We start from the raw sequence: 14,411 nt of genomic DNA, 5'->3' as shown, positions 1-14,411 counted from the left end.
ATTATTGCGGCCCCGCGAGTGCGGATCTAGACGCTCAACCTATCGACTCCGGCGCCGGTGGCCTCAATTGAACCGTGGAGGCAACCCGTGGCCGTTTTCGGTCGATGGTCACGCTACGCGCATAACTCATCGCACATCGTAGCTCGCGCATCACGATCGCACCTTTCTGTCGCACATGGCGTCCTTCAGTGCCGCCGGTTGATGTAATACGGCTTGGCTTGGTTTGTTTGTTTGTCGGCGAGAAGAAAATTTTAATATTTCGCTCACGCATGAGCGTTTGCCAAATTAATTTAATTATGACAGGGCAGGGCGGATATAGTTGAAGGTCTCGCCTCTCGGGAACTAGGTTAATGGGCACGGTGAAAAGTGCCCCATCCGGTGTGGGTACTAGTATCGTTAAAAGTTTTATTGCGTCAAATGTATGCATGTTATAGAAAAAATATTCTTACATTAGAAAAGAGACGAAAAAAGTACCAAAGAAAATTCCTTACTCACTTTCCGCTTTCGCTGGCGAGCTGTGCGCACCGCGTTTCGTTATGCGTTGTCTGTTTCGATATTTTTTGTGTTCTTTTGTGTATGCTGGTTGTGCCATACCCATTGATTACGAATTTTAATCAATACTGTCCCATTACATGAAGTACTCTTTCCAGGGATACTCTATTGGGTAAATTTGGCAAGCAAATAAAACTGGCATTTAAAACTATCCTTCTTATCGGTCCTACCCTATTCCTCTTCCTGTCAGCGCCCAGTTCAAATCTTTCGACGGTTTCAGTGGGTGGCTTGATAAGAACCTAGCTGCAGGTGTAGTTGTGTGAGAGAGATAAAGAGCCAGATGATCGTGTGTGTTCGTGGAAATGATTGCAGCATTACTGTATTAAAAAACTCTGATAGTTTGGAATATGTAACGTTCGTGCTCGTGTGCTCCATTCGACACCCTGTCCAATTCTTCTGATTCTTAAATTTTGTTTTATCTACTATCAAACTATTCTAGTTGTATTCCCTCTAGCTTTCTCTGTATGCAAATGTGCGTGACACCTTTCGCACAGGTTTAGTGCAGTAGTGTGGGAGTGAAATTTTCGAAATCTGAAATGGAATGAAGTTAGTTTCGGCTTAAACTCTACTTTCGAAACGCTACTGGCGCTCCGAACGGTGCACTGAGTTAGTAAATCGAACTTGATTCAAGAGCAAACGTTTTTGTTTTCAAATTCTATCTAATTGGAACGAACGGTTTAGACCGGGAGGATTTCGGGAAGAAACTGGAACACGGGGTGTGTGGAGTTCGGGGACGCCATCGTGAGGATCAACTATGGGGTCGTCCTCAGTCGACCGACCGACACCATGAAGGGTTTGTTTTTGGCACCTAATCCGTTCCGGGCTCAGCTTCATCGCAATTATTGGCCTGCTGCGGGAGAATGGAAGTACCTGAAAGGGGCTCGTTGGTTGGACACATTGTGGGACATTCCGGGATGTGTGGTTTTACGGCTAGAGGGCCACGCGCAGGCTGGGTTTCGCTAGGCTAAGCAACACTAGAATGGTCAACCCGAGGGCCGCTGTGCGCCGGAAGTGTGCGATCAGGTTGGTCGAGTGCGCCCGGCCCGTGTTGCAGAGCGACTTTTCACAGCAACTGGTACACGCGTACAGCTTCGTCCGTTCACCTATGATTATGCAACCGGCCTCGCACGTGTTGATGCAGCGCCGCTCCAAGGACCACAGCTTCGGCGTGGAGGTGGAATTTTCCGTGCTGGTCGTGTAGGAAAATTGTTTGACCTGCAATGGAACGTTCGATACCGTTAATTCGACGAATCCGTAGACTGAATGTGAGAGTCGGATTTCCACCACGGAAGCACGACAAGCTGAGGGTAATAAAACATCTGCATGATTCGTTGACGTCATGGCCAAAATTAAAATCTCCCGCCACTCACTGCGCGCATCATTTCATATGTCCCGTGGGGGGGTTTGTCAGCCAACCCTTCCCAAAAACAAAAAAAGGATGGCTTATCGATTCATCATAACTCGCTGCCTACTTAGTCGCGGGCCTGAAATAAAGCCGTGCCGATAGGTCAGGCGCAACCTGAAACAGCACCACTTCCGGTGGAAACACTCCTCGAAACACAAACACCAGCATGGCGTAGTAAATAAGCACGCCGTTTCCTCAAGAGTTCACCGTGTACCAAAAATAGCCACTGACAGTAATATCCGCAAGGCATACGGGGCGACGGAGTGACGGAGCTGGCGGAACCGACTGCACTGTTTACTATCACGTTATATGAGACCGAGTTTGTCAAAAGTGTCCTTCTCCCGCCCCAAATCCCAAAGACCTTCAGACCTTCTCGTTCTGGTGGCTTGCCAACGGGCAAATTCGTGTCAGCGGGCGCGGGCTCCTCACAATGCCCTACATTTGTGCGCTCTCTCGACGTGCGTTGGATCGCACATCTATCTCTTTCTCTCTCTCCCCCCCCCCGTCTTATCTGTCACATAATCCTGACCGTAGACGGCCGTGGTGTCACCGTGTCATTCCGATGGGCAATTATTATTAAGTGGTCCGCGGGAGGGCTTACCATGCAGATGAACTCGTCCGGGTTACACTTTTTAACGTAGGACGCATTGTTGCCGGACGCCAGCTCGATGCAGGATTCACCGTCGTCGGTAGCATTGCACGAGTAGCACCAGAGATCATTAATCTTCTCGGTCGCAGCTGATGTCTTATGTACAGTGTTCGTCAGATACTGCGATCGTCCTGTGTGCGAGAGAAGTAGGCGAAGGATGCAGTGCGAGAAAGAGACCGACGGATCGTGCGAAAGGATGGAGAGTTTTTTTTTGGGGGGAAGTTGACAGTTGTGCAACTGGCCAAACTTTGCCCCAGATAATCAATGGAGAGTCCTGTGGCCAACACTTACCGAGCTCAAGCAATCCCATGAAGACAATTGCTATTATAATTGACATTTTGGCCTCATTCTGCAGTGAGTGTATTTCGGCAAGCAAACTGACTGCCGTATCGCGAAGTACTGCCCACATACACGCGCAAGTACGTAGCCACACACTGCGAACTAGTGTGCCTGTGTTTGCGTGTGTGCGTCTGGAGGGGTCACAATATTCGTTGCTTGTTGCTCACTTTGTGGGACCGTTTGTGTACTATTCTCCTATGCCGCAACAATAGCGCTGACACTGAACAATGGCCTACTTCACTCACTTCACCATCGCGACCATGGGGTGCTTTGTTCTGCTGCGAGCACTGCAAGTCCTGTGCGAGGACCTCCTCACGCAATTCCTACGCCGCGAGATTGGCTCAATTCCTTTGTGTTTTGGGGGGGCCAAGCGATGGGGCGGGCAGTGAGTGCACGTGGACAACCGTCGCAACCACGACACCAGAATGTTATGGCCAGAATCCTTTCTCTCGAACGACGATGCTCTCCTGTGCCGTCGTCCGTCCGGCTGCTGTGTGGCCGTCCACGTCCAGCACGGTCCTAGTGTACGCAAGAACTGCTGACAGCACTGAGCGCAGTAGGGAAACGAAAGAAAATGGAACTGAAAGTGCACTTTTCGTCGGAGACCGGAGGGACGGGAGGGACAGGATCAAACAACAAATGACGGCGAATGAACACCACCGCGGTCCACGGGGGGTTCATCCGGTTTTCGCCAAACGTCAGGACACGTGCCAGGACAAGACATGCGCACAGCTCCGCACGATTTTCAAAAGTTTCCGTTGCAACATTGGGACCGTAGATGCCTTAAGCAGTGTTTGAGTAATATCAAGCACACAAAGCGGACATACAACAGGGATATTATTTGAGTCTTAAGGCATGTTAACGGCCCCTAAAAGCGGGTTGTTTCAATCTTTTTAAAAAATACAACAACAAAAACTACAAAAAACAGCAAACTAGTGCCGAGGTTCTTCATATGATTAGATTCCATCGGAATCCATTACTTTTCACGAAATATGCATGAAATGTTACTCGCGATGATAGTAATAGCTCACGCCATAACATATCACGCAAATCTGTGATTTATTGTAGTTGTCTAGAGGGATCACGCTTTGCTCCGGAAAGTAAAACGGAAAATGTTCTAGAATTAGACAAACTGTGTAATTATCGGCGCACATAAGGGGAAAAAGCATCAATTATTAAATTAAACACTCATTAACATAGAGGACTCGCGTGACCTAATTCTGGGCAGTCCCTCATTAGTAAAATTGAATGACAAATGAAACCTACCATCCTCCACCGGGAGAAAGCAACATCGGCCATTCTAGTAGGATCCCCGTAAGTTATCATGTAAAAACAAAATCCTTTCAACGAAATGAAAACAAACATCAGACCGGACCCGGAGGTCGCCACTGGGGACTGGACATGGGATTAATTAAATGCTCAAAAAAGTATATTTCATCACGCATGATTATGTTGTAGCACTGTTTGGTTTTTACAAACGAATGTGCACAGTTTTTGCTCAACACTCTGGCTGGCAGGGAACTCGTCTACGTATGGCGCCTGCCGCTTACAATTAGAACAATGACCTCATGCACGCCGCGCGGACGACCGTAAGTCAGCAGAAGGGAGTGTAGTAGCTGACGGTCCACCCTGTGTGTCCGAGTCTCGGAACACTCGTACCTTGCGCCTGTCCTCGCCCACGGCCACGAGCTGCCATCGACCCCCTCATTCCAGGTGCGACTGACCAGCTAAGGTGTGCCAAAGCAGGTCCCTTTCGTGCCATTTTCTTAATACTTTTAGCGGCCAGCCTAGAGCCCCGTCGGTGGAGTCGGTTTTAGTTTTCTTTGCTGGCAGCAATTATGTCCTTCCCATGTGCCTCTCTTGTTACTCACATGAGCCAGATGCCGGTACAGCGTGTTCTCGCCGTTTAACATCTACCCCTCGTGGTGACTTCATTTGCTCGTAAAGAGTCCTGTTACTCCTACAAACACAAACACACATGCGGGTGTGCCCCGAAGCAGCCGAAATAAATCGTAAGAACGGCAGGTCTGGCAGGCAGCAAGCACACCAACGCCAACGGCGGCCGAAGGCAACGGTCATTAGTTGGGTTCGGGCCCCGATCCTTCGAGTGGCCTCATTCTGAAGAAAGTGCCCTCCGGTCGGGTCCCCAGAGAACCGAAGGGGGACACCCGGCGATTAACAGTGGGGCTGTGTGTCCAATTTGAATTTCTTTGTTTTACGCCCCGCAGCGGTGCTGGTGGTGGTGGTTGGTTGTGATTTGCATTTGCCACCAACACAACTACACCGAGGGACCCGTGCTTAGGGTTGGCCGAGAAGCTCTTTCGAAGGAGTCAATCGTTCTCACCAACACTCCGGTGACACTCCGGGTCCAAGGGGAAGTAACAGTAGCACAGTAACTACCAAATTATTCTAAAAATCCTAAGAAAAATCCTTTAGGTAGATGGGAGCAGTTCAACATTCAATCTTCCAAAAACCATAAATGCAAAATTAAAAGCAGGACCAAAATTAAACGCAGGTCCTGTAACCGATTGTACTCACTACAAATGTAAACACGGCGCCCCGAATGGGGCTTCCACCTGTGATTGTGTTTGGTTTTATAGTTTTTTTTCCTCTCCGTTTTGGTTTACTTGCTTCCCCTCACGAAGTGGCGTGCATCGCGTGAGAAGACGGCTGTTTGGAGTCTTGGAGCCGAGGGACCGTGGTTCAAAGCCCACGTTCAGGACGAACAACGGCTCTTCGGGACTGTTGGCTCCCGAACGCGCTCCATTCAAACGCCAGCAACCGTCGAGGAAGGATTCGCGTGATGAGCGCCCTGTAAGGACCGTAAGAATCCGCGAGGGTCTGGGGCGACCGTAAGACACGGGCGTATCCTGCGTCCGTTGGTGAAAAAGTGTAAACATTGAAATCAGGTTTCAGGCAGAATCAGGCAGAGCAGGTTTTTGGTGCGACTTTAATCAAAAAGGCACTGGAACCGGTTCGTGGCGGCAACCCGAAATTCACCTGAATTCCATCATTCGCGCCGTTGTTTGGTGTTGGTGCAACGCGCGCGACGGAGCCACGCGGAGAGGACTAGTGTTGCTGGTGAATTTCGGTGCTCCAGATTCGCGTGGCGCTCCAGTTCCAATTGCCGGATCCGAAAAAGAAGATCGAAGGAAAACCAATCGGTGAATTCCGTGCGCACGAAAGTGAAAATTGCCATGGCAGTGTCGACCACGGGGGCCACGGCTGCCCGGATGGTGCTAGTGTGGGCCATGCTGCTCCTGTGGGGAGCCTCGGCTCGTGATCCACCGACGGTGACGCTTCCCGGCCAGGGCACGGTGATGGGCATGTATATGAAGATGTTCCGGACGCAGCGAGTGGTCGCCTATCTGGGCCTGCCGTACGCCCAGGCACCGGTCGCCGAGAAACGGTTCACGCCCCCGGTTGTGGACAATCTACCGAGCTGGGAGGGCGTGAAGAACGCGACCAGCCCGGCCCCGCTCTGTTGGCACATGCCACGGGACACCCACCGACGCCACAACCAGCTGTTTATGGAGCTGATCCAGTCGAGCGACGACGGTGGCGGGGAGAAGCAGTTCGACGAGGACTGCCTGTTCCTCAACATCTACATCCCGGACGGTGAGTAGCGGAGCGTAGCTACGGGACCGAATACCTTCAGCAAACAATCATCGATTGGCCCCAGTGTGAAGCTTAATCCGACGAAAATTGGTGGAAAACGTAAGGGAAATCGGTTCCACATTCAAACGAAAGCGGCTTGAGGAGAGTTCTTTGAACCTGGGGGACTCGGTTCGGTCAGAAAGGCTGTTGAACGGCAGTTCGTGAGAGATTCAACTGGATTCGGGTGGAACTTTTTTCCCATATTAACTCGAGTTAGTTTGCAAATATGATAAAACGGTGAGGTCTGGAAAATGGGTAGTTAATTTGAAAGTGGGAAAATATAGCTTAAATATATAATTTTGGCCTCACGGTGGATCGAGTGGATTACCGTCACACGTTACGTTGAACTCGCGGTGGCCCGAATCCTTGACGAAGGTCCCAACCAACGTCCGAACGTTTTAGCCCCAAGAAAAATCGTTGACGTTCTGTGAAGGAAATGAACCGAGCGGGAAAACCCGCTTTCCACCAGTGTGCACGCGCGTCGGGAAGTAGGAAAATCATAAATTCACCGGCCACCAACGGTTGACAATGTGCACCGACTGGCGCGGCTCTTTCCTTGAACGGAGTCAAATTTCGGTTTTATGGCCATTGACTTCCTCCGCGGGGTGGAATATTTTATTGTTGACGGCCGTAGAAATAAACAATCACAAGCGCCGTGTCGGCACACGGTCCACCCGCGGTCCGGGTCGGGTTGCTACATTACTTCCTTGGCCCCTAGCTAGCTGTATGAACGGGCCATGAAGGAAATTTCCGGATTGTGAAAACATGAGGCAGAAATGCATTATTTGCCTGGGGAGTTGGATGCACATAGCAGAAGGTTGGTGACAAAAAGTGTAATACACGGATAATACGGGTAAAATGTATAAGAGTTTTCACCGAAATTCCGAAGAACCTGTTCCATTTGGAAGTTTGCTTCCTTTTACCAGGCGCCTCCATTCTGACTTGGCGTCGGATCGCTTATCGCGTCGGGACTGCAGAGTGGTGATTATTTTACAAAGTTGAGCAGAAATTATCTCTACCAACCCACCGGACAACTAACTATTTGGAATAGTTGAGCAACTGTTGCTGCAGCCACGGTGGCGAACCTACTTTCCTAGCCTGCCGTAATCTGACATTCCCATCAGCCTCTCGGCGGTGACCCATCGGGTGCCGGTCGTGGTTCCTCACCGTTTCCGGGCTTCCTTCGAAGAATGGGCCAGCATACTAGCACTTAAAAGTACCGACTACGGCTACACCTACAGGATCGGTGGCAGTTATCTCTCCCCATCGGGAATGCTCGCCATCAGCATAATGCTAATTATCATGCGGAGGCACTTCAGCAGCGAAGGACCACGATTGACGGCTGATCGGTGGCCCAACGTAATTCCTCTTTACTCGCCGATAGGGATCTTTCAGGGGCTCTGCCACCAGTACACCTTTGCGTTTTGCGTACTGTAAATTATAGTTCTTAATTCGCGCGGCCACGAACGCTATCGAAAGAATTACTGCTGCCCTTCGACCTAATGGTTGAATGGTAAGAGTTGGTTTTTCTTTTTATTCGCTTTGAAATGGCTAAGAAATTCTCTCGATGGAACATCAATGTGCCAGTATCCTTTGTCAATATCTACTGCCCATCAGCCATTGAGTGCGGTCATCGGCGACACCAGTGTAATTAAAACACTATTTTGGTACTCACAAAACACAATTGTGGAATGGAAAACAATATTTCCGACCGAAGTGTTTAGAAAAAGGCACTAAAAGGCGCCGAAAAAATAATAAGAAACAGCAGGCCGAGGTGTTGCAAGCGTGTCTAATGCGCCACACGATACTCGCTCCTATGGATTCAATTTTAACCTACATTCCGAACCGAACGGAACCGAACTTCCATGCGCCTATTCTATCCAACTGTCAAAACTGTCCGACCGACCCGATGCCGATCGCCTCCCAACAAGCAACCAGCCTTTGTCGCACGAACTTTGGCAAAAAAGTAGGCTGTTCCTGGCGAAACCAAAAGCAGAAAAAAAAGAAAACGTTATGCGAGTGTTTGTGGGAAAGCATAAATATATGGCAGAGGCGTCTGCTTTCCGAGTAGGCCCCGTTGCTAGGGCTTTTGGCGCGCGGTACCCAATCGATTGGGTGAGGAACGCTTTGTTTTTCTTTCTGCGTGCGGCCGATTGTGTTGTGGCCCCTGTTCTTTTGCTTGAAAACGGATTTTCCAATGAACCACGTGAGTTCCGGTTATTATTTGGCGCCTCAGTAGCCTTGAGAGCCACTCATTTACTTCAGGTCACTTAAACCTTAAAGAGAAACAGTTCCGCGTACCTCGTCGTCGAAAAGTCAGCACAAATTCATCATCGGCTCCAGCGTCTGCAGTATTAATATATTCAGGACATGCAAATCAGCGGCAAAGGATGGTATAATTCGTTCGTTAGGAACCACTCGCTAGGGTCGACTCGGTTTGACATTGAAACGTGAACCCAAGCATCGGGCGTTGCGAGGACCTTAATCTCATCAGCCGATCCCATCATCAATCAGAGCAAGTTATTCTTATGCTGTAGGACCCGTTTTTTTTTGGTGACAAGTTACATAACCCACCGGTGTTGACCATGAACCTCCACCGGTCACCGGAGAGGCACCTCTATTGTGCCATTGCGCAACAATCATCACTTGTGGGTATAAAAAGAACACGATCGCACCCCAAGGTCCAGAGGGCCAAACTTACCTGTACGGCACGAAAAGTCGCACCTCTGGCAGTGTCGATGTCATGATCGTAAAAATGGTAATAAGATTGGCTGATTTACGGCACGAACCAAGGCCAATTACGGGGAGTGGTTTTGAATCTAAAAACTCGGAAAAGTGCCGCAAAAGGGACCCTACAAAAAGAGGATCAGAAATAAAATAAACCTGAACTTCCGAAGTACCGCAGTCGCTGCATTCCGCCGCCGGGAGTTCGCCGGAGTTCGATCCGAAGGTCGCTGTAATTGGTGTACTAAAAGTTTAGCCCTTCCCGGCGCGGCGCTGAAGTTCATGGGAACCGACCGCTTTGCCCTCTAAAAAAAGGGGGGGGCCTCCACAAATAAGGAACGATAGAACGCTACTCAAGCTCCAGTCCTCAAGTTCCAGGCCCACGGTTTGGGGCCCACACGCACCACCATCACTCGCCGTACGCCGTCGTAATTGAATCTTTATCGGTTGCGCCGTTCGGACCTCGCGATCGGAAAATCGGTTCGAAGGATAGCCGGCACCGGCAAAGTTCCAATAATTGTGGCTGCTAAGTGGCAACGCGCGCCCTTCTGCGTGCGTGCGAGGACCGATCCGGATTCCGTGGCGGTGCAGGGGAGGTCGGACCAGATGGATTTGTAATTGATTGTAATCGGCTGCGGTTGGGAGAAAGTTTAAAATTTCTTTCCCGTTCTTTCCCAGCCAGGCCGCGCTGTCGGAAGCCGGATGTTTAGGGGTAGATAATTGTTCGTGCGTGAACGGAGAACTTCCTCGGTTTGGGCCTCCGGTTCGGGAGCCCGGAAGTAAGCAGACAGTTTGTGAAGTACTAATTTAATTTTGGGCCTAGTGGCTCGTTAACCTACAGCATACAATCGGAACAATCCTCGACGAAATCTTTGGTTCTTGAGGAAGAACTTTAAGTGCTGTCGACCTTGAGCCAATTCAGGTGGAATGGCGCATTTTCTACATTAGTTTTACTATCGAGTCATCCTTGACGATCATCGGAATGTAGCATATGTGACCGGAAGTTACAGCAATTTGAAGTATGTACCAAAGTGCCGTGCGGTACACGAGCGTGCTACAATGTGGCAACCAATAGCCATCCTGACAGGTTTACGGTGCACTTGTTAGGCCTTCAACCTGACTCACCCGGGCGAAACAATTTCAGTGTCGAGAGGCAGATTCTTGGCCGATTCTTTAGTCGCCAGTTCTAGAACCCGGCGTCGCCCTGTACAGGTGCATAAATCGAATAAACCTTCGTCTATTTGGTTCAAGGATGAATCATATCACTTTCCGTCCGGGAACTAAATGTATAAAAGCCCTGCCAAGGAAGCGTTTGTGATGTGCTTTCTCTTGTGCTGGAACCCGAACCCGAGTTCCCTAAAATCGATATGCAAATCGTCGGCGTTACAGCACCGCACGTTAATGTCCAGCGTATAAACAAAGCCATCAACGAGTAGATTAACATCGAAAGTGTGGTGTTTTTGGCGTGGAAAATGTAAATAGGATATAGGATGTTGAGGAAAACAAGAAACAAGAACACTGAAACATGTTCCCGCAAAGCTCTTCACAAATGGCCACATAATTCAATTACCAATTGCACGAACCAGAAAGGAACAATCGGAAACCACTCGTCGATCGTTGGCCGTGCCTGGCGGGATCATCGGTGATTTTCCTAATTGACTATCAATCGGTAGCTAATTGCAATCGGTGATAAGAAACGTTTCACTTTCGCTGCCGCATTTTCTGCATTCGCCCGTGTGGCGGACAGCAGACATACGTGACCGTCGCAGGACCGGTTCCACTTCACGGTTGGCTGGCGATTGCGTGACCGAATTAATTGTACAAATCCGCCTAGCGACCGTCGGGGGTTCGAGTGGAGTACGTTCGGTGCTGCACCTCGAGAGACGCGGTGTCCTGATGACCCCATGAACTCGTAATGGTTTCGCGGGCGGTACAATCGACCGAGTAACACCCTCTTTAGCTTTCACGGTGAAACACCTCCCGACTCCGGTGCTCCGAGTATGTCCTGGTGGATAACTTATCTTGGACGAGTCATGTTGCGGTTCGGAACATATTCGAACATGTTTTCAGATTGGTTTTAGTGTATTTATTCACGCCAAGTGAGAAAGGACCAAGGGACTGGCGCTTTACATCGTGCTTTATATATTAGTGTTTTATTACAATACCATCTACACTGTCGTAGGAACGTGATGTGGCCTGAAAGTGGACCAGTCACACTTTGCGTAATACACACGCCAACCCACTCTGCGGCTGACCCGTATTTTATTGAACAATTGCCGTTCTTTAAATTCCCCGCCATTAATGGGGGTCGCCAACGACGGCGCTGATTTTGTAGGTAATTACACCGGTTAAGGAAATTGCCCCAAAATTGTAGCCATCCACGCGGCAGCACGGAAAGTGGTCAAATATTTAACCAGGCGCCACACACTCTCTCGGGCCGGCGAAGGAGTTCCAGCTGGAAGCACATAAAAAGGGGCAATTAATTAAAAACACACTTCGGGCAACGCAAAAAATGCAGGAATTCCAAAGCAAAGCCCGGAGTTTCACGCTATCCTGTCCGCTCTATCGGCCTCCATGTTTGTTTCTGCGTCCGCCAGCCCCAAGGATTGCCCTCTTGTCGGGACATCGCGCGAAAGGCTGGGTCACTGGGAAGCGAGTGTCAAAAGCAAACCCTACATCAATATTTCAAGATTGGCTCGGCCTGATAACGGACCCTGAGCGACGCGCCCAAGGGCCCTGACTCACTGGAACGGTTGGCGTGATTCGGTGGCAGCGGCACGCCGCAAGCGTGACGGAGTCGGTTACACGAAACCGCAGGTCCTTACGGCCGGCGGCACACCGTCTTCAAGTGGTGGCCGGTACCCTTGCTTCCATCACTTCCTGCTAGTTCCGGCCGAGGGGGGGAAGTTCAACGAACCAAACCCGCACCGTGGGCAAATGCGGCGTCGTTGGCATGATTTTGCAAATCGGAGTAGTTCCGTCGAAAGGGCCGTTCATGCGTCTAATGGGAGTTCTGTGGTGCCGGCCAAATGAGCGGAATTAATTGGCCGATTGCCCGAATCGATTAATCATCGTTCGATTGGGCCCAACGACAGGGCTGACAAAAAGTGGATAACTAACCGTAGCAAATGGGGTCATAAGCGTTGCCTTTCTTCTTCTACTCTTCTTCGTAGCGACCATGCCGACGGATGGTTACTCGGTGCTGGTGACGTTCCCGACGGGCGATTTCGACGGCGACACACCGTTCACGTTGAACCCGTTCCAGATGGTGTTTAAGCAGAAGATTATAGTAGTAACGGTGGGCTATCGGTTGGGTATCTTCGGGTTCTTCACCAGCCTGGACGGCGAGGCGCCCGGGAACTTTGGCCTGATGGACCAGTCGGCGGCGCTGCTGTGGATCAAGCGCAACATTCGGCTGTTCAACGGGAACGAGGAGTCGGTGACGATCATGGGCCACGGTACCGGGGCCATCTGCGTGGGGCTGCACCTGACGTCGGGCGAGTGGACGGACGACATGTTCCACAAGGCGATCCTGATGTCCGGCAGCGTGCTGCTGGACTCGAGCGTCCGACCCGCCAAGCAATATGCATCCGCCTTGGACGAGCTGGCGACCGCCTTCGGGTGTTTCCGTCGGCCGACCACAAAGCTGATGGATTGCTTGCGGCGGGTGGACGCCCAGATCCTGGCCGAGAACTCGCCCCCCATCGACTGGGGCCCGATCATCGACCGGGGGCTCAGCAACACCACCACGCCGTTTATCGCCGACCACCCGAACATGCTGGTGCACCAGGGCAAGCTGCGCAAGGTGCCGCTACTGATCGGCCACACGGACATGGAGGAAGTGCTGGAACTGACCATGGGCGACATGCTGGAACATGGGCTGGGCGTGGAGATGTTCGAAACGCTGCTGAGCGACGTGGTGATGAACGACCTGTCCGAGATGGAGTTTAACGAGACGCTGTGCGGCGGCAACATGGACATCGTGATGGAAGCGGTCCAGTATCAGTACAAACCGTACCCACCGACCACCGACCCGATGACGCTGCGCCGCAAGTACATCGAGTTCGCCACGGAGCGCAAGTACGTGGCGCCCACGATCGAACTGGCCATGCACATGAGCCAGCAGGCGGACACGTTCGTGTATCGGTTCGACATTAAGCCGCGGACCGCGGCGGCCCTCAAGGATGTGCCCGACTGGGTCGGGGTTCCGCACAACTTTGAGCTGATCTTTCTGTGGGGCCTCCCGTACTGGTTGGCGCTGGCCGAGCAGATGCAGTGGGACAGCGCGGACAAGCGGGTGGCCGACATCGTCATGACGCTGTGGGCGAACTTTGCCAAGTTTACGAACCCGACGCAGGTGGGCGTGTACATCCGGTGGGAAAAGTTTACCGTCACCGAGCCGGGCGTACTGATCATCGATCGATCGTTCAACATGAGCGACCACACGACGATGAGTTTCGGTGCGGTCAAGTTCTGGAACCAGTACTACCCGAGTGTCATCAACTTTGCGGCCCAGTGTTGCAACGCCACGTACAACGGGGCCGCCGGTGGCCGGTTCAGCGGACTGCTAAACAGCCGGCTGGCGTCCGGGTATGTGGGGGCCAACTTCATCCTGTTACAATCATTCGTTTACGTACTCACGAGATACCTGGTGCGTCCGACGACGTAGTGGCCCGGTGGCGGCAGTCTACCGGAAGCCTTCCTGTAATAAAGAAACCTGTACATAGAGCCGACGGCGGGCGTGCGTAGCGAGAACCGGCGAGAATCCGTTTCGTTCCGTTCCCTCTTCCCAGTTACCGATTCGTTTTCCTTCAATCCGTACCACACTCTTGAGAAATATATGTGTACAAATAAAATGTGTAAACTAACAGAAGCAGTCTGTTGAATGTTGAGTACTTGAGTTTTCTACCGGAACCGGACGCACCGTCCCTTGCCCACGTGTAATACAGTTCAAAACGCAAAAATCGTTGTTGGTTTCGAAAGTAAATCGAGTCCTTGCAGAGACAAGGAACGCGAAACGCGACAGCGTCAAGTTAGCGTTGCTGGCAACCCTGCCAGATGGCGTCACAAATGTCAGTGAATACT

At 51.1% G+C, this 14,411-nt stretch overlaps 2 protein-coding genes across 2 annotated transcripts; one reads left to right on the top strand and one right to left on the bottom strand.

Annotated features, from left to right (window-relative positions):
• Positions 1 to 394: 394 nt before the first annotated feature.
• On the bottom strand, positions 395 to 3,462 carry LOC131216208 (uncharacterized). The gene is made up of 3 exons (XM_058210634.1): positions 2,898 to 3,462; positions 2,559 to 2,737; positions 395 to 1,767 (listed from the first exon to the last, which is right to left on the bottom strand). Exons 1-3 carry the CDS (start codon positions 3,013 to 3,015, stop codon positions 1,483 to 1,485), a joined length of 582 nt encoding a protein of 193 aa, XP_058066617.1. The 5' UTR covers positions 3,016 to 3,462; the 3' UTR covers positions 395 to 1,482.
• Positions 3,463 to 6,229: 2,767 nt separating this feature from the next.
• LOC131216010 (cholinesterase) lies at positions 6,230 to 13,995 on the top strand. Its single transcript, XM_058210406.1, has 2 exons — positions 6,230 to 6,563; positions 12,500 to 13,995. The coding sequence occupies exons 1-2, from the start codon at positions 6,266 to 6,268 to the stop codon at positions 13,993 to 13,995; spliced, it is 1,794 nt and encodes a 597-aa protein (XP_058066389.1). The 5' UTR covers positions 6,230 to 6,265.
• The last annotated feature ends 416 nt before the right edge of the window (positions 13,996 to 14,411 follow it).

This window comes from Anopheles bellator, chromosome 1, assembly GCF_943735745.2.
Source record: "Anopheles bellator chromosome 1, idAnoBellAS_SP24_06.2, whole genome shotgun sequence".
Classification (NCBI taxonomy): Eukaryota; Metazoa; Arthropoda; class Insecta; order Diptera; family Culicidae; genus Anopheles; species Anopheles bellator.
Note: the sequence above shows the minus strand (reverse complement) of the source record. Positions and strands in the feature narration are given on the sequence as shown.